The sequence below is a fragment of the Melanerpes formicivorus genome, unplaced genomic scaffold, assembly GCF_026170545.1.
Source record: "Melanerpes formicivorus ecotype bairdi unplaced genomic scaffold, bMelFor1.0.p_v2 SCAF_8, whole genome shotgun sequence".
Lineage (NCBI taxonomy): Eukaryota > Metazoa > Chordata > Aves > Piciformes > Picidae > Melanerpes > Melanerpes formicivorus.
In genome coordinates, this window is record NW_027142360.1 from 26,293,934 (window position 1) to 26,312,358 (window position 18,425).

The 18,425-nt window shown below is 50.6% G+C and overlaps 1 protein-coding gene across 1 annotated transcript; it reads right to left on the reverse strand.

Annotated features, from left to right (window-relative positions):
* Positions 1–9,777: 9,777 nt before the first annotated feature.
* Positions 9,778–15,042, reverse strand: DUSP6 (dual specificity phosphatase 6). The gene is made up of 3 exons (XM_068142819.1): positions 14,640–15,042; positions 13,153–13,590; positions 9,778–11,035 (listed from the first exon to the last, which is right to left on the reverse strand). Exons 1-3 carry the CDS (start codon positions 15,040–15,042, stop codon positions 10,728–10,730), a joined length of 1,149 nt encoding a protein of 382 aa, XP_067998920.1. The 3' UTR covers positions 9,778–10,727.
* Positions 15,043–18,425: the final 3,383 nt, after the last annotated feature.

Genomic DNA, 18,425 nt, shown 5'->3' on the forward strand with positions numbered 1-18,425 from the left:
AGGTGGGTTTGGAAAGCCTCCAGAGAAGGAGACTCCACAACCTCTCTGGGCAGCCTGCTCCAGGGCTCCAGCAGCCTCACACCAAAGAAGTTTCTCCTCATCTTGAGGTGGAACTTCCTGGGTTCTAGTTTGTGTCCATTGCCCCTTGTCCTATCACAGGACAGCACTGACAGGAGCCTGGCCCCTTCTTGACACCAACCCTGCAGGTAGTTGTAAACACTGCTCAGATCCCCTCTCATCTTTCTCTTCCCCAGGCTAACCAGCCCCAGGGCTCTCAGCCCTTCCTCATCACACAGGTGTTGCAGTCCCTTCAGCATCCTTGCAGCCTCCATTGGACTCTCATCAGTAGTTCTCTGTCCCTCTTGCACTGGAGAGCCCAGAACCGGACACAATACTCCAGATGGGGGCAGGAGAACCTCTCTTGACCTGCTGGCCTCACTCTTCTTAATGCACCCCAGGGTACCATTGACCTTGTAGTCTGCAAGGTCACATTGCTGTCCCATGGGGAACTCCTTGGCCACCAGGACTCTGAGGTCCTTCTCCATGGAGCTGCTTTCCAACAGGTCAACTCCTAACCTGTACTGGTGCCTGGGGTTGTTCCTTCCCAGATGCAGGACTCCAGACTTATTCCTGTTGGGAAAAAACCACTGTGGACATTACCTGAGCAAAGCTGCACACCCTAAGAGGCTGTGCAGGAGTCAGAACAAAATGAATTCTTCTCTTGACCTCAGATAATTCTCATATTTATTATTAACATCACAACAATGTCCCAGAGCTCTAAGCAGCTCTCACCAGATCAGCCAAGGTCCTGCATGAACACACAGGATGATTCAATCCCCAGCACAGGAAGCTTGCAGACACACTAAAAAGAAATGAGAATCCTGTTACCTGTATTCCACTGTGATGGACAGAGGCTGTGAAAACAAACTGAGGGCTGGAGTGGGGTCTCAGCTGCCATGGGGCAACCAAGCTGGTGAAGGGCCTGGAGAACACATCTTACCAGGAGCAGCTGAGGGACCTGGGGTTGTTTAGTCTGGGGAAGTGGAGGCTGAGGTTTTGCTCCACCAAACTGGTCTTAGATGACTGACCTAATCCACATTTGGCCCAGGGAACACAGGGATGTGAAGAGTGCTGATACTGCACGGTGCAGAGATACTCAGGAAGGACATGGGTCTGTTGGAGAGGGTTCAGGGGAGGCCCAGGAAGATGATCCCTATAGGGACAGCCTGAGACAGTTGAGGGTGTTCAGCCTGGGGAAGAGGAGGCTCCAGGGAGACCTTAGAGCAGCCTTCCAGTGCCTGAAGGGGGCTACAGAAGAGCTGGGGAGGGACTGAGATGTTGAAAAAGGGATTGGATGTGGCACTTGGAGCCATGGTTTAGTTGTCAGGAGGTGTTAGGTATTAGGTAATAGCTTGGACTAGATGATCTCTGAGGTCTTTTCCAATCTGGTTGATTCTATGACTCTATGATTCTGTGATTTTTTCTTCTTCCACTGCCAGATTAGAAAGAAAACTGAAGATGCAGGCTCTTGGCATGTGCAAACCACCATCTTGCAACTGAGCTGCTCTGGAGCTCTTCAGGCAAGCAGTGCCAGGCACATTCCAGACACACCCTGCCAGATTTTGTGGCCCTTCCTCCAGGCAAAGAGTGCCCAAGCTGCTGAAGGAAACAGTAAGAGATGTTGTTAGATGGACAAAAAACAAGGCATGGTCTTCAGAACAACCCCCCCACCCCCCCAGCCCAAGAGAGTCAAAAGAGGCCACTCTTTCAGGATGACATTTTCAGAGGGGTATTAATTTCTTTTCATCTTTACAGCTCAGCCTCAGGCATCTCTCTTCGAGTCCAAACAAAGTCTAGCCAAGCTGTAAACATCTGAAAACCTCTTCCTTGCTCTCTTTCCTTCTTAGGAGGAAGGCTTGGTCCACCTTAATGACAGACCCTGGCTGCTGCCTGCTCCAGCAGCAGTTTGTAAATATGTACTAAACAAAAAGCTTTTATTCAGCTACAAAAATGGACTTAGAGCAAAAAAACCAAAGAAGACCAAACCACCTGGGTGAGGGACCACAAAGCTGGGTGGGAAAGATTAGCCTGGGTTGTGTTCCCAGGCATCAGACACATTTTGTCTTTACTTAGAACAAAAAAAGCAAACCCCAAACCCATCCTTGTTGAAGGTTGGACATGATCATAGAGTCATAGAATCGACCAGGTTGGAAAAGACCTCAGAGATCATCCAGTCCAACCTGTTACCTAACACCTAACACCTCCTGACAACTGAGCCATGGCCCCAAGTGCCACATCCAAGCCTTTTGAACACCTCCAGGGATGGTGACTCCACCACCTCCCTGGGCAGCACATCCCAGTGGCCAATCTCTCTTGCTGGGAAGAACTTCTTCTTGACATCCAGCCTAAACCTCCCCTGGCACAGCTTGAGGCTGTGCCCTCCTGTTCTGGTGCTGGTTGCCTGGGAGAAGAGACCAACCCCCACCTGGCTACAAGCTCCCTTCAGGGAGTTGTAGAGAGCAAGAAGGTCTCCCCTGAGCCTCCTCTTCTCCAGGCTAAGCAACCCCCTTAGAGGTCTTTCCCAACCAAAACCACTGACTCTGTGATTGCTGCCTTCCCAAGGCTTCAAGGGAAACATCAGCTCAGTGCTGAGCTGCAGCAAGGACAGGAATTTCAGCCCAGATGAGAGGTGCTGTGCTAGTGTTTCTTCACAGGGGCAGGGCTGGCCCAGAAAAGCCTCAGACTAATGAATGTGGTAGAAATAGTGACCCAGAAAATGCAATTTAGATCACAGATAGCACAGGAAACCTTAATCAATTGAGGCAATAGCTGAAGTCTCACTGATCCTGATAGTTCTCTTTTATGTGTTAGTAGGTCCCTGCAGCTCTACCATTTGTAGTACCTGAAGGGGGCCTCCAAGAAAGCTGGGGAGGGGCTTTTTACAAGGGCTTCTTGTGAAGAGATGAGGAGGAATGGATTGAAGCTGGAAGAGGAGAGATGAGGGAAAATGCTGTTTTACAAGGGCTTGCAGTGGTAGGACAAGGGGCAATGGATTTCAGCTGGAAGAGGGCAGACTGAGACTGGAGATTAGGAAGAAATTCTCTGCAGTGAGGGTGGTGAGACACTGGCACAGGCTGCCCAGGGAGGCTGTGGATGTCCTCTCCCTGGAGGTGTTCAAGGCCAGGCTGGACAAGCTCTTGAGCAGCCTGGGCTGGTGGGAGGTGTCCCTGCCCAGGGCAGGGGCACTGGAACTGGATGATCTTTAAGGCCCATTCCAACCCAAACCATTCTAGAGATCTATAACCTCAGGGGTCTTTTTCATCCAAAAGAATTCTGACCTTAAACCTAGCACTGAAGGAAAGGCAACCCATGATGCAGCACCATCAGCCTGTGGGTGCTGAGGAGGAAGGCAAGGAGCAGTTTGTACACACCAGTGTCACCAGCTGCCCTGAGAAAACGCCAGTGGGTACCCTTTATCTCCCTTTGGCTATGAGGTGTTTGGAGCAAACTCAGGCAGCTGGAGGCCCAGGAGTCCTTGCTAAGTGCTGCTGGGGGATGGAGGGGTCTGGCCCCATCCTGGTGCTCCTGGGGTAGCAATTCTGAGCACGTACCCCCGAGGTCTGAGGTGGGGGGCACTGAATGGAGCTTGGCAATTTGTTCCACCACCTTCACTCAAGCAAAGCTTGCAGTGATTTATGGCAGTGTGAAGAAAGGGCCTGTGCTGTGGGCTTGTTTCAGGGCTGCCATGCCATTGTCTCTCCTGGAGCTCTGAATCAAGTGTCATCATGCCTCTCAACGGGGAGAAACTTTTGGGGCAGCTTTTCAGAGGAGCTGAACAAATGCTGTCCTCCAGACACACAATTGTGAAGCCCAGGCTGGGCTTTGATAGCAGAACTGCCTTTGGCAGCCACTTTTTGGGCCTCTGCCCTCTTTCCTCACCCCTCTCCACCCCTGGGAGGAGGGTCAGTGCCCCGTGAGGCTGGATGAGCCCCCAGGGAAAGCTCTTCCTCACACCTACCTTCCCTGCTAGCAGCAGCAGAGTGCTGTACAGAGAGGATCCAGAGGAGCCACACAGAGCCAGATCTGCACAGGAGCAGGCAGTGGAGATGGGCAATGAGGTCATCTGCTAGGACATGGCAAGAGGACAGCAGTGTAATCTTTGACTTCTTCCTCTTCTACAGCTCTCACTGCAGCTCACCACGAGTGTTCTCTTACTTCTTCCCTCACCTTGGAATCAGAGTGGCAGGGGGTGGAGGGCACCTCGAGTCCTGGCTTAGCCTCTGTGTCAAAGGCACAGAATGGGCTGTGTGAAAAAGCTCTGCTCACTCCTGAGGGGCTGCCTTCCCAGCATCTTCTGAAGGACCCCAGTACCTTATACTCCTACATTATAAGATGGAGCAAGTTGTCATTTTTCAGCTGGAAAGGGGGGAGGGGGCATCCCCCCTCCTCCCCCCGCTGTGCACAAAGGATTTATTCTTCCCTCTACAAATTACTTTACCAGCTGAGGAACTACAATAGCTGCCAAACCCCTCCCAGAAGCCCAAGACCTCTGCCCCATCACAGGAAGGACTTGAAATGAGGGAAGGGAGAGAGGAAGCAAGTTATTCTGAAACACATGGGGGGAAAGGGGGGACTGCAGGGGCAAGCAGAGCTTGGCCTCATCAAAGCTGGCAAGTGCAGGTGAACAACCCCTTCCCTTCACCCTGCTTGTCCAAAGGCACCCAAGAGCTGTGTGGAAGAGGTGAACAGTGTATGATGAGACCCCCTCACCACCTTTCCTTCCAAAGCATTCATCATTAAGAGTGAGCACATGGGCGAGAGTGAAAATCAGGGGCTGGACCCCAGGGGATAAAAAAGAGAAATCAAGAGGCTGAACCAGGTTTTAGCTGAGCTCCAGGTCTGGCTTGGGTGACCAAAGCTGTTCTCACTCAGTCCTGGCTCAAGTTCAAGGCAAGGTTTTGCTCAAGGACAACAAAAAATCTGGAAGAAGTTTTGTGCCCAAGTCTGCTGCATGTGTGTGAGCAAAGCTGATCAGCTCAGCGTGCTTGTCCTAAAAAAATGATGAATTGCAGAAGTACCCAGTTGGTGTTAGTCATTTGGTGAGGCAGGAAGGAAGCAGGAAGCTCTTGTGAGCACTAGGTTCTCAAAGCAGCTTGCAAAGAAATCCAAGCCCTCCTCCCTTAGGCTACATGGCTGCTCTTTACCTCCTCATCTTAACAAGCACCCACTCACAATTCCCACTGGGCACCCAAGTCACCATTCCCAGTGGGCACCAGGTCAATAACCCACTGGGCACCCAAGCCACCATTCCCATGGGGCTCCTGGCTACCATTCCCAGCAGGCACCCAAGCCACCATTCCCATGGGGCTCCTGGCCACCATTCCCAGCGGGCACCCAAGTCACAACTACAGACTCACCAAACAGTTAGCCTTGGAAGGGACCTCTGAAGATCATCAAGTCCAACCCCCCTGCCATAGCAGGATCACCTGGAATTTCTGTTGGGCACCTAGTCACAATGGACACCTACTCACAATTCCCATTTCCAGCTCAGTTGGAGTACTGTGTCCAGATCTGTGCCCCCCAGCTCAGGAAGGACAAAGAACTTCTGGAGAGAGTCCAGCACAGGGGCACCAAGCTGCTGAAGAGACTGGAACAGCTCTCACATGAGGAAAAGCTCAGAGAACTGGGGCTGGGTAGCCTGGAGGAGGCTGAGGGATGCTTACAAGTATCTAAGGGGTGGGTGTCAGGAAGATGTGGCCAGAGTCTTCTCAGTGGTCCCCAGAGCCAGGACAAGAGGCAATGAGCATACACTTGAATAGAGGAAGTTCCATCTAAACAGGAAAAGGAACTTCTTGACTTTGAGGGTGGCAGAGCACTGGGACAGGCTGCCCAGGGAGGTGGTGGAGACTCCATCTCTGGAGACTTTCAAGGCCCTCTGGGACCTGTGGGACCTGCTTTGGGCAGGTCCTGCTTTGGGCAGGTCCTGCTCTGGCAGAGGAGTTGATCTCCAGAGGTCCCTTCCAGCCCCTACCGCTCTCCGACTCGTCTTGTGTGGAAGCATCTGCCTGGTGCCAAGAGCTGAAGCTTCCTTCAGACCCTGGCTCTGCACAGGGAATGTTTAAAAAAATAAAAATAAATAGAAAGAGGGGGGAGGGTTGAGGGGAGGGAAGGAGGGAAGAGGAGCCCAACACTTGCTGAACTGGAGAGGTCCGACCGCGCTCAACAGGTTCAGCTCCCGCTGTGACCCTGCCTGGCTTCCTGCTATTCAGATGTGTTACTTCCCCTCTGTGGTAATGGCCTGTGGCAGCCAGCCAGCAAGCACTATTAATTTCAGAAGTGGCCCTGACAACAAACCCACAGCGAAAGGGAGAGGAAGTGGCTGGGAGGCCATCTGTTGACTTCAGCAGAACAGTAGGGACGGCAAAGCGACGAAGCTTCTACAAGGAAAGCAGATTAATAAATCCACCAAGAGGAAACCGGCTAAAATTATCCACAGACCAGATGAAGAGAGAGAGAGAGAGAGAGAGAGAAAGAAAAAAAGTAAAAAAACCCAAAAACAAACAACCCCAACCCAAGCAAGGGAGTTACTTGAGCTGCAGCTGGACAGGAAATTGCTAGAGCTGCTTGCAAATCTCCACTTTGAACAGAGCAGCGCAGGGAATGCCAAGAGCGGAAACCGTTCAAAACTGGATTAGCACAAGCCAAGTTTAACTGCAACCCACTTCTACTTTCACAGTTTATGCACTCAATCTAGGCCACTACTGCATGAGACACTGACTCACTTTTTTTTTCTCCTCTTCTTCACACACACACACACACACACACACACACCCCCTCCCCCCCCGTGTTTTGCTTGCCTTGTTGGGTTTTTTTTCCCTTCCCTCTCTCATCTCACACACTTGCAGTTGCTAAAAGTGCTTGAAACCTGCTTCTGGGCTGCCAGGAGCCCTGCAGAAGCCCAGCTGCAGCATCGCTCCAGCCACCCTGGTACTGCACACAAGGGTTTGGCAGCACCCTTGGGCCACTTCTTTTCATGAACATCCTTCCTGTGGAGAAGTTACAGCAGGAAGTTTTGCAATCACTGCAGTCGTCCCCCCCCTCCCCCTTTCTATTTTGTTTTGCCTCCTGCAGAGACAGGATGATTTGACAGGTCCAAAAGAGGAAGTGAGGTGACTGAGGGTACAGAGAGGCTTTTCCTCCTTTCCTTCACCTGCTCAATTGCAATGTGGCTGAACAGCACAGGGGAAGAAAAAGACCACTTGCAGCTTGCAGACTGTTGATGGATCTCTGTGAAAAGGACTTGATGATCTTGGAGGTCTTTTTCCATTGAAATGATTCCAAGAGTCATAGAATCAACGGTGATGATTTCAACGGTGATGATTTCAACGGTGATGATTTCAAAGGTCTGTTTGGGTTGGAAAAGATCTCCAAGATCATCTAGTCCAACCATCAACCTGCTTGGAAAAGACTTCCAAGATCATCTAGTCCAATCATCAACCTAAGACCACTATGGCCACTAAACCAGGTCCCAAAGTGCCATGGCCACACATTTATAGCAGCATAGAGTTGTTTGGTTTGGAAAAGACCTCCAAGATCCAACCATCAAGCTAAGACCACCATGGCCATTAAACCACATCCCAAAGGACCATGCCCACACCTTTCTTGAATACCTCCAGGGATGGTGAGCTCCTGCCAGACAATAATGAGAGCATGAATCTATCTCCTCACATCTCAGGACCAGCCAAAGTTTGTAAACCAACCTAGGAAACAGGAGCTCCTTATTCTTGAGCTAGTAATAACAACAAAAGGGTATCTGCATTCCTATGGCCCAGGGTCAGGTCCATTCCTGGAGTGGCCAAGGGACCAAATGGTGGCAAGGGTATCATAGAATGGGCTGGGGCCTTGGGGCCTCAAGTTTGGAAGGGACTTCTGAAGATCAGGTCAGAATATTTTGCTGTTGATCTGAAGGCCTTCGAAGTGTTCCCCTTTGGGGAAGGATCCAGTCCATGCACTGGTTCTTCACTCAGGCACTGGTGGAGCAAAGGGGGAAATCAAGGCTTTTATTGTCCTGGGGGGCTACACAAAAGCCACTGAAAGCAATCATTACCTTTAACCATAACCAGATGTCAATGTGCAATAAACCACACCCACACAGAGAAGGAAAGAGAGGGGGGAAAAAAGGGGTTGGGGGGGAAGAATAAAGCAGCCAGCTTCTCAATAGCCAAAAATAGTTATTTATTTATTAATAATTTAAGGGGGTGGGGGGAGGGGAAGGGGGGGAGGTTGTGTGGGGTTTCTTTTTGTTTGTTTTACATTCTTATAATAAATTCCATCTGAAACCTTTTACACTGTGAATTGAGACTTCCTCCCTTATTGGCAACCACGAGCAGGTCGACTGTGCGTAGACACAGAGGGAACAAAAACGCTTGCGTGTACTTCCAGTTATTTTTTCTTATACCATGAAACTCAACCCAAACAGAAAAAAAAACCAACAACAACAAACACCCAAATCAACAAAAAAAATATTGCATTCGAGGTGAAGCTCCCTGAAGAATTTGTACAGAGGTAATGCACTGAGTTTGAGCATGTCTGAAAGTTCTCCAAAGTGATCAAAACCAAAAACACAACAAAAGGAAAACCTCCTCTCCCAAGATGAGCTATTTACAACCAAACCAAAACAAAGCAAGAGCAAAGGCAAGGCCAAAACCAACCAAACAAAAAAAACCAAACAAGAAATGAAATTAAATTTGAAAAATAGAGATATTGTGTGGAAGCTACATCAAGTGTGAGGAGAAACAATCAAAAGATCACCAAGAGGGAGAAAAAATTCATATATCTGAAAGAAGAGACTGCACTTGCTCACAGTAAGATGATTGGCAAACTTCTCCCCATTGCCATTTCTCCCTCATGGAAAGCTTGCTTCAGTGGAAGAGTAAAAAAATTGAGCATGCTGCAATATTAATTTTTTTTAATTCAATTTTTTTTCTTTTTTTTTTTTTCAATTCAAAGGAAGAAAGGAAAAGGGAAAAAAAATCACAAAAAAATCACAAAAAGTCAGAACAGACAGGAGGGGGGGAAAAAAAGGGGAAAGGGGGGGAAAGAAAGACAAAATAAAAAAGAAGGGAAAAAAGAAAAAAAAATGAAAAAAGGAAAAAATAAGACAAAAGAAAGAAAAAAAAAAAAAGAAGAAAAGAAAAAAGAAAGAAAAAAGAAAAAAAATAAAAAAGAAAGAAAAAATAAGAAAAAAAGAAAAAAGAAAAAAGAAAGGAAAAAAAAGAAAAAAGAAAAAAGAAAAAAGAAAAAAAGAAAGAATAAAAAAAGAAAAAAGAAAAAAAGAAAAAAAAGAAAGAAAAAAAGAAAAAAGAAAAAAAAAGAAAAAAGAAAGAAAGAAAAAAGAAAGAAAAAAGAAAAAAGAAAGAAAAAAGAAAAAAGAAAGAAAAAAAGAAAAAAAGAAAGAAAAAAGAAAAAAAGAAAGAAAAAAGAAAAAAAGAAAGAAAAAAGAAAGAAAAAAGAAAAAAGAAAGAAAAAATAAAAAAGAAAGAAAAAAAGAAAAAAGAAAGAAAAAAAGAAAAAGAAAAAAGAAAAAAGAAAGAAAAAAAGAAAAAAGAAAGAAAAAAGAAAGAAGAAAAAAAAGGAAAAAGAAATAAAAAAAAGTAAAAATTAAAAATAAATTAAAAAAAAGAAAGAACAAATAAAAAAGATAAAAGAAAAAAGAAAGACAAATAAAAAAATAAAAAGGAAAAAAAAATAAAAATAAGAAAAAGGAAAATTAAACCAAAAGAAATCCCAACCAAAAAAGCAAACCAGGAAAACCAAAGCCCAACCAAATCAGGCAGAATTTATGATGAAAACAAACCAAAAGAAAAAGAAGAAAAAGCAAACCAATTTCCAAAGCAACCCGGAAAGCAAACCAGCCAAACCAAAACCCAACCGAGCAAACTCAAGCAGAGTTTTTTTTAGGATGAAAACAAGCCAACCAAGCGAAAATAAACCACCCACAGCTGTCCCTTGGGTTTGATGTCTTGGGTATGTGTGGATTTTAAAATAAAACAATAACAATTATTGAAACAAAAAGAGAAAGAAAGAAACCCAAAAGGACTGAAGATGGCAAATCCCGTGTCCGAGAGTCAATATTTACACGGATCAAAGTGGAACGCTACCGAGCTCCCAGCAAAACAAGATCTCCAAATACCCTAAGCTGCAAACCTCTTTCTTTGGCTCCTCTATAAATTCGAACAAAACAAACAGGGGGGAGAAAAGAAAAGGAGGGGGGAACGAAACAAAAACAAAAGGAAAAATAAATCACCAAGTCTTCACTGAAGACAACTGATGTTGTGTCACGGATCCCAAAGCAGAGAGGGCAGCAGGACAGTTCCAGTCTCTGAAGGACACATGCGCAGCCCTGGCCAACCTTGTCCTACCCCCGCTGCCAGTCCTGGCACGCAGGCCAGCCGGCAAGGAGGGGCTGAGCAGCGCCCTGCTGCCCACCTGCTGCCTGCTCCCCGCCGTCCTTTCCCCTCCCCAGAGCTCTCACCACCTTCCCTCCCTTTGCGAGAGCTGATTCCACGCTGGGTAAACCTTTCCTAGCCTGCTCTGGCGGAGAGCTGCCTTTGGATAGCAGAAAAAGTGAAAGCTGCGGTTTTTGCCTTGATCACTGCCCAAGAGGGAAAAACCGCTAAGGAGCGATCCCCGTCGAGGTGGGATAGGAGAAGGGAGGCGGTGGGAGCTCACGTGGACTGCAGGGAATCCACCTGGAAGACATTCTGGTTGGAAGGGGTGGTGAAGTAGAGCTGCTGGTTGGGCACTCGGTTGTCACAGGGGCTGCTGAGCCCCAGAGTCCGCTCGAAGTCCAGCAGCTGCCCCATGAAGTTGAAGTTGGGCGAAATGTTGGACTTCTTCATCTTGACGATGTCGTAGGCGTCGTTCATGGACAGGTTGAGCTTCTGCATGAGGTAGGCCACCGTCACCGTCACCGAGCGGCTGATCCCCGCCAAGCAGTGCACCAGCACGCCGCAGTTCTTCCCCCGGGCTTCATCTGGAGGGAAACAAAGAGACGGAGAACCGACACTTAAGACGGGGGCGGGGGGGGGGGGGGGGCGGCTGGTAACTGATCTCTCGACACCAAGATGAGTATCAAGCGGGAAGGCAGGATGATTCTGATCCCAGGGGCCAGCAGTGCAACTCAGGAGTTAACTTCCGCCGCTTTAAAACCAGAGCAAGGGGAAAATCCCACGCCCCTACCAATGTGAAAGACCAGGAGCTCAGAGAAGTGAAAAAAACGAGGGCAAGAGGAGAATCCCACCTCCCTACCAACATGAACCTGAGTCCAGGAGCTCAGAGGAGTGAAAAAAAAAAAGGAGAAAAGGAGAATCCCACACCCCCTGCAGCATCAACCCGAGTCTAGGAGCTCAGAGAAGTAAAAAGCCAGGACAAGAGGAGAATCCACCCCCTGCCAGTATGAAAGAGAGACCAGAAGCTCAAAAACCTAAACCCAACAGGGTAAGAGGAGAATCCCACAACCCCCCCAGCCAATATGAGAGCCTGGGAGCTCAGAAAACTAAAAAAAACAGGGCCAGAGGAGACTCCCAGCGCCCTACCAATACGAACCCAAGAGCTCAGAGAGCTAAAAATGAGACAAAGGGAGCAGGACACTGTTCTAAAAGTCACCATTTTTTAAAAGGAATGCTTTCCCCTAGAGATTTGCCTTAAATTCTTCCAGTCCCCTTTTCCCCAGCATGGAAATCCTGCAAGATGTCACTGAATGCCTTTTTTTTTTCCCTCCTCTCTCTCTCTCTCTTTCTGCACAGCCCAGCAGACTGCAAAGGTCTATTAAATTATTCTCCAACTGTTGTGCAGCTAACAATGGAGGTATTCAGGCATTTTAAAAGAATGAGGGAAGTCACAGGGGACAACCCATTAGGAGGAACAGGATGTCAACATTGGTTGAAAATGGGTTCCTTTGTAATAGGAAATGCATTACAATGCCTGGAGATTAGTTTCTTTGTGGCTTCCAGCCCACATTTCTTCCTGCTGGGGCTCAGATTACCTACATTCTCCCACTATTACCGGTATCATTCAACCGGATTACAGCACCAGCTTCCCAACAGATCCTGCTTTGCCCACTCCACCGCACCTCCGTGGGCAGGTTGGACTTTTTCCCACCGAAAGGAGGAGTGTAAAACTAACCACAGCTCCCTTGAAGCCACCAAGAGCTTGTTTCCAAAAGCTGGTGGGTAAGGTCTAAGAGCTTGGCTAACCCAGGCACGGAGGTCTAAGGGTAGCATTATTACCACCAGATTTAATTAAAGCTCTGGTTGTACGTTTGCCAGGGATACTGCTTTGTGAATAATTTTGTGTTTAAAAAGCCAAAGTTCGCTTCCTAGTTTCTCTGTCTGTATTATACTGCTCTTCAGTAACCTACAGAAGCAGGGGGGAAACAAGACAAAACAAAACCCAAGTAAACAAATAATAATAGAACCAAAATAAACCCTGAAAGACCCCCAAACAAAACCAAAGAGACTCCAAACGGAAACAACCAAAAAGATCCCAAACACACAAAAAAAAACCCCAAAGCGACCCCAAACAATGAAAGCCCAAACAAAAAATGCCTCGAGGAACAAAATCACCACCACCAAACCCCCAAACCAACCAAGCAAAACCCCAAAGCAACAACAGAAGAGAAATAAACCACCAACTCCAGGCTCATTTCCACCCCCTTCCACTCCTCTGCCAGCAGGAGCTCACTCCCCAGCTCCATACAGAGCTCAAGGAGGAATCTCCCAGCCAGCCAAACCAGGTCATAAAATCATAGAACAGGGTTGGGGCTGGAAGGGACCTTAAAGACCATCTAGTTCCAACTACTCTGCCATGGGCAGGAACACCTTCCACTAGGTTAAGCTTCATCCAGCCTTGCCTTGAACACCTCCAGGTGATCCACAACTTCCCTTGGCAACTTGTTCCATCTTACAACACAGCCGGGCCCCCAAAGAGCCACCACCACCCACCCCTTAACTTAAGGCATCTTTAAAACCAGAAAGGGGGAGAGGGGACATCCTCCAGAGCCGGCCAGAAATGCTGCTTTATTGCTCCTCTCCCAAAACACTCCTCAAGACCGACAGAATTCCAGCACTTGCCACAGAGCTGTTAGCTCACCTATAAAGGAGATGGCCTCAGGAAAGAACTGGGACAGATTTTGGCTCCAGTGGTCAGAGATTGGGATCTGCTTGTACTTGAATTCTCCGGCGTTTTCAAAGAGGTTGGGCAGGTTGGGGGTGACATTCAAGATGTATTTAATGCCAAACTCTTCTAAAACGTCCAGGTTAGTGGAGTCCTTGGCACAGCCTAAGTAGAGGTAGGGTAAAATCTCCACCGGGAAGGAAGGCTGGTTGTTGGAGAGGGGGCTGCCATCCGAGTCGGTGGCACTGTTGGGGTCTCTGTCAATGTCAGATTCAATGTCTGAGGAGGAATCGGAGCTGATGCGGAGGCCTCCCAAGCCCAGGACCGGCAGAGGAGGAGAGCTGCTGCTACACGAACTGTCTAGGTTGGTTTCGCAGTGCAGAGCGAACTCGGCCTGGAACTTGCTGAAACCACCTGGGGAGAAAAGCAAAGGAGAGTTGGAGTTGGGGGGGCGGGGGGGGGGGGGAATGCAAGATGCCAAGACGATTTAATTCCCTGGTATAGCCCTGTCTGCAAAGAGAGATTGCTTTTCCATCCTCTTGGACAACAGAAGAAACAATGCAAGGGGGGATAATTAAAGAGACAAAAAAAAAGGGGGGAGAAGGGGAAAAAATGGGGGAAAGGGAGTGGAAAAAAAACCCATCGGGAAAAAGGGGGGGTGGGTGTAAAAAAGGGGGAGAAAAAAAAGAAACGGGAAAAAAGGGGGGAAGGGTAAAAAAAAAAAACCGTGGAAAATCGAGGGATAAAAAAATGGGAATAAAAAAGGGGAGTGGGGAAAAAAAGGAGGGTAAAGAAAACGGGGGATAAAAGGGGGGTAAAAAAAAGGGAGGGTAAAAAGGGGGGGAAGAGGTGAGGGGGTAAAAAGGGGTGAAAATAAAAAAAAAAAAAAACGGGGGCGAGGGGGGAATTGGAGGAAAGGAAACAAAATTGGAAACGAAGACAGAAAAAAGAGAGGATAAAAAAGGGTCAGACTGTCACGCAGACGGACTAAACCCGAAAGAAGGTTTAAGAAAATCGGCGGAGTGCTCAGCACATGGAAGATTAAAGCTCCGTGTGGCTTCTCGCCCTGCGGAGATCTCTGCGAGCTGTCTCAGCAGCGATTCCTGCTGCCCTCCCCGGCTCATCCCGGGATCCCCGTTTAGCCTCGCTGCACACAACCCCCCCCCCCGCTGCCACCGCCATTCCCTCCCCCCCCCCCCCCCAAGTCCTTCCAGGTCTCTCTGAACAACGCTGGGGATGCTGGAGGGGGGACAAAACCCACCCTTGTGCAGGTCAGTGTCCCTCCGGAGCGCCACCGTGCAATGCCCGGGAAGGACGCTGCGGCCGCCCCCGGGCAGAACCGCACCGCCGAGCCCCGGGGCTCGCTTCCCCGGCACCTCCAGCCCCAAGGAAGAGGGGACAAGGCAGATACATCTCCCCCTCTCCTCACACACCTCACGACCCCGGAGCAGATTCCTTCTCACCTTCCAGATAAAACGCCTTACAGCCTTCATCTTTGAGGCGCTTGAGGAGCAGTCCCAGCACCGACTCTCCGCCCGTGTTCTCGTTCCAGTCGCGGCTGTGCTCATCGTACAGCACCACCGTATCGGTGCCGCAGCGGCGGGCGAAGCGTTCCCGGTCCTCCTCGCTGCTGGAGACGAGGGAACGGAGGGGCAGGTTGCCCTTCTGCAGCCTCCGCAGCATGATGCCGGGGATGGCCACGTTGATGGCCGATTCGATGTGGGACGACTCGTACAGCTCCTGGGGTCGACAGTCCATCAGCAGCAGCCTCTCGTTGCCCATCTCCAGCTGCTCGTTCAGCCACGCCACCGATTTACTAATCGCCATTTCCGACGCGAAAGGGACGGGTCTGAACGTATCTAGCATGAGGAAGGACGGGGGGAGCGCAGCCGGCTCGGGAAGCTCCCCTCTCTCTTTCTTTCTCTCACTGAGGCATTCGGCGGGTGGGCTTCACCCTTCCAACACCCCTCCGACAGCAACGCTCCGGCAGCAACTCCCCTCCAACAACTTCTCTTCCTCCGCCCTAAGAAAATGAATCACGAAGCCCACCCCCGGCCTCCCCCCCTCCCCTAACTCCGCACCGCCTTCCCCTGCACCGGGCAGCGGTGGAGCTACGGGGAGGGAGAAGCAGCCCCCTGCGTGTGTGTCTGTGTCTATGTGCCTGCCTCCTCCTCCTCCTCCTCCTCCTCCTCTCCGGCTTTTTTTTTTTTCTCTTCCTCAATGAATCCCTGAATGAACCTTTCCTAATCGCCGCTGCAGCCCGAGCCCTCGGGGCTTTTCCTCCTCCTCCTCCACCTCCTCCCGCAGTGAATGAAATCCAATTAACGAGCTGCCGAGCCGGGGCTACCCGGCCTTTAAGCGCGGAAAAAACGCGGTGCAGCCACCGGGAGCAGAGGCTCCCTCCCCCCTTGACTCTTCCCTCCTCGCCCGCGGCCGCTCCGCGCAAAGCCCCCGCGGTGCTGGTGGCGGCGGCGGCGGCGGTGGCTCCTCAATGGGTACAACCGCGCCACGTCTCAATGGGGACATTCTGCGGTGCAGCCAATGGGGGAGCGCGGAAGGGGCTGTTGCCTGGGCGACGAGCCGGCTGGAACAGGTTTTGTGTTGATGAATCGTTAATGAGTTTGTCATTCACAAAAACGGAAAGGAATTTCCGCTCCGGATAAACCCAGGGCAAACAAGAACGGGGGGGGGGGGGGGGGGGGGAGAAGAGGCTGGGGGTAGGGGGGCAGGTGAGGGGGGCGCGGCCCCGGGGGCGGAACAAAAGGCCTGCCCTCCTGCCCTCCTGCCTGATGGTCTCTCCTTGGTTTTCTAAAGGCAGGAGGAGGCTGTGTTCAATCCCCTTCACCCCTATTCTGCTGGTTTGGGTGGTTGTGTCCCCCCCAGTTCTGATACTTTGGGGAGGGGGGAAAGGGGAAGCGGGGGGTACTTATGTTCTTCCCCTTCCCTAATTGTGATACTTAGGGAGCCCCTCTCCCTCATTCTGATGCTTTGCGGGGTGTGTGTGGTTGTGGTCCCCTCTCCTTAGTTCTGATACGTAGGGATTCCCCCCTCTGATGCTTTGCGGGGGTGGAGGTTGTGTTCCCCCCTCCCTAATTCTGATGCTTTGGGGTGGCTGAGTGTCGTGTGTCCGTATCGTGTCGTCCCCCCCCAATTCCTATGTTTTGTGGGGCGGTCGTGTCCTCCCCGCTAATTCCGATGCTTTGGGGGGGTGGTCGCGTTAACCCCCTCCCTAATCCCGACGATTTGTGGGGGTGGCTGTGTTTCCCCCCTCCCTAATCCTGATGGATAAGAGGGTGGTTGTGTTGGTATGTGTCCCCCCGCAGTCATTCCACAGTGCGTTCCGGAATCCCGTTCTGAGGCAGGCAGGCAGCCCCCTGTCCTCAGTTGCTCTCTACACGGGTGAAGGGTAAACCCCGAATTAATCCCTTCCTACAGCCTGCGGGCGCTGTTAAAACGGGGGCCGGGGGGGCACCCCAAAAACATGAGCAGGAAAAGCCATTCCCCACCCCCCGTGCCCAGGTCATGGAATCGCGGTCGCCGCCACGCCGGAGCCCGCCGCCCCTCCCGGTGGCTCCGCTCTGCCCGGCTCAGCGGAGCCCCTCACACCCGGGAGCCACCGCACCGGCTCCTCCTGCGGGTGCGGCTCCGCCGCCGGCGTCCAGCGCTTCCCCCCGCTCACCACCTCCGGCCCCGGAAGGGCGGAAGGGACCAGTGCGGGCTCCGCCGCAGCGGGAGGGCTGCGCTGCGGGGCCCGGCGGCGCCGTCGCCGTTCCGGGGGATAGCTAGGGCGGGGAGGAGTTGTTGTCGAGGTGAGGGCTGTGCCAAGGTGGGGGTCGTGCCAAGGTGGGGAGGTTAGCAGGTGGCTCAGTGCCAATCGAGGAGTGAAAATGGATGGGGAGAAGCCTGAGCTAGATGTTAATCCCATCGCCGACATCTGTTTGGGGGTAAAATTGTCCTGGAGAGGTTAATCTCGTTTAGGCTGCTGGGGTGCTTCAGGAATGGTTATTTTTAACTCTCCCCACCCCCCAGCTGAAGGAGGTCTCTGAGGTAGGCAGTGCCTGGAGAGCAGTGGTGGCACTGGGGGCAGGTGGCTGAGGTGATGCTGCTTGGGCTGTGTTTGCAGTGGTCCACAATGACATTTCTTATCTAAATGATGTAGCTGCTCTTATCTACACATAAAGATGAGGAGGAACTTCTTTAGTTTAAGGGTGAACTGGAGCAGGCTGCCCAGAAAGGTGGTGGAGTCTCCATCTCTGGAGACATTCCAACCCCTCCTGGATGTGTTCCTGTGTGACCTTCTCCAGGTGATCCTGCCTTGGCAGGGGGAAGTTGGACTCAATGATCTCCAGAGGTCCCTTCCAACCCCTACCTTTCTGTGATTGTGTGACAGATCATGGTGTGGATAGTGCTGTGTGCTCAGCACTTAACCCATCCCTGATGTTAATTCAAGCTGGCACCTCAGCCGCTGCAGTTCCGAGCAAGGCTGACGCCCAGCTGGCATTAGTGACATCCTCCCCAGCAGGGGGGTTGAGAGGATCCCTGCTTGCTACCTTTTTCAAAACCCTGGGAGTGGAACTGAAGTGTTCCTCACCCTGCCAGGGTCACGTGGGGCTCACTGGTCACACACCATAAACCTTGTCCCAACGCTCAGTGGGGCAAATCGTCCAGCCCTCCGTGCCCACCTCAGGCCTGGCTGTCTCATGAATGAACCACAGTGTGCTAAGGGTTGGAAGGGACTCCTGGAGATCATCCAGTCCAACCCCCCTGCCAAATCAGGATCTCCTAGGGCAGGTCACACAGGAACACATCCAGATGGGTCTTGAAGGTCTCTAAAGCAGACTCTCAAACCACCTGAGCTGTCATTACCTCTTAAGGTCATACAACCATCTCAACCATTCCTGATTGCTCATTTATTCTAATAATAAGAGGATTTTTCTCTGTTAACCTCCATCCCAACAGGTGCCACAGCCAGAAGAATCCTCTGTTGAAGGAGGTGGAATTGTTTAGCCTGGCGAAGAAGAGGCTGAAGGGAGACCTCATTGCTCTCTACAGCTCCCTGCAAGGAGGCTGCAGCAAGGTGAGGGTTGGTCTCATATGCAACAAGTGGTAGGATAAGAAGAAATGGCCTCAAGTTACACATTAGAAGAAACTTTTTGACAGAAAGGCTTTCCAAAGACTGGAACAGGCTCCCCAGGGAGGTGGTTGAATCCCCATCCCTGGGGGTGTTTCAAAGACACAGAGATGTGATG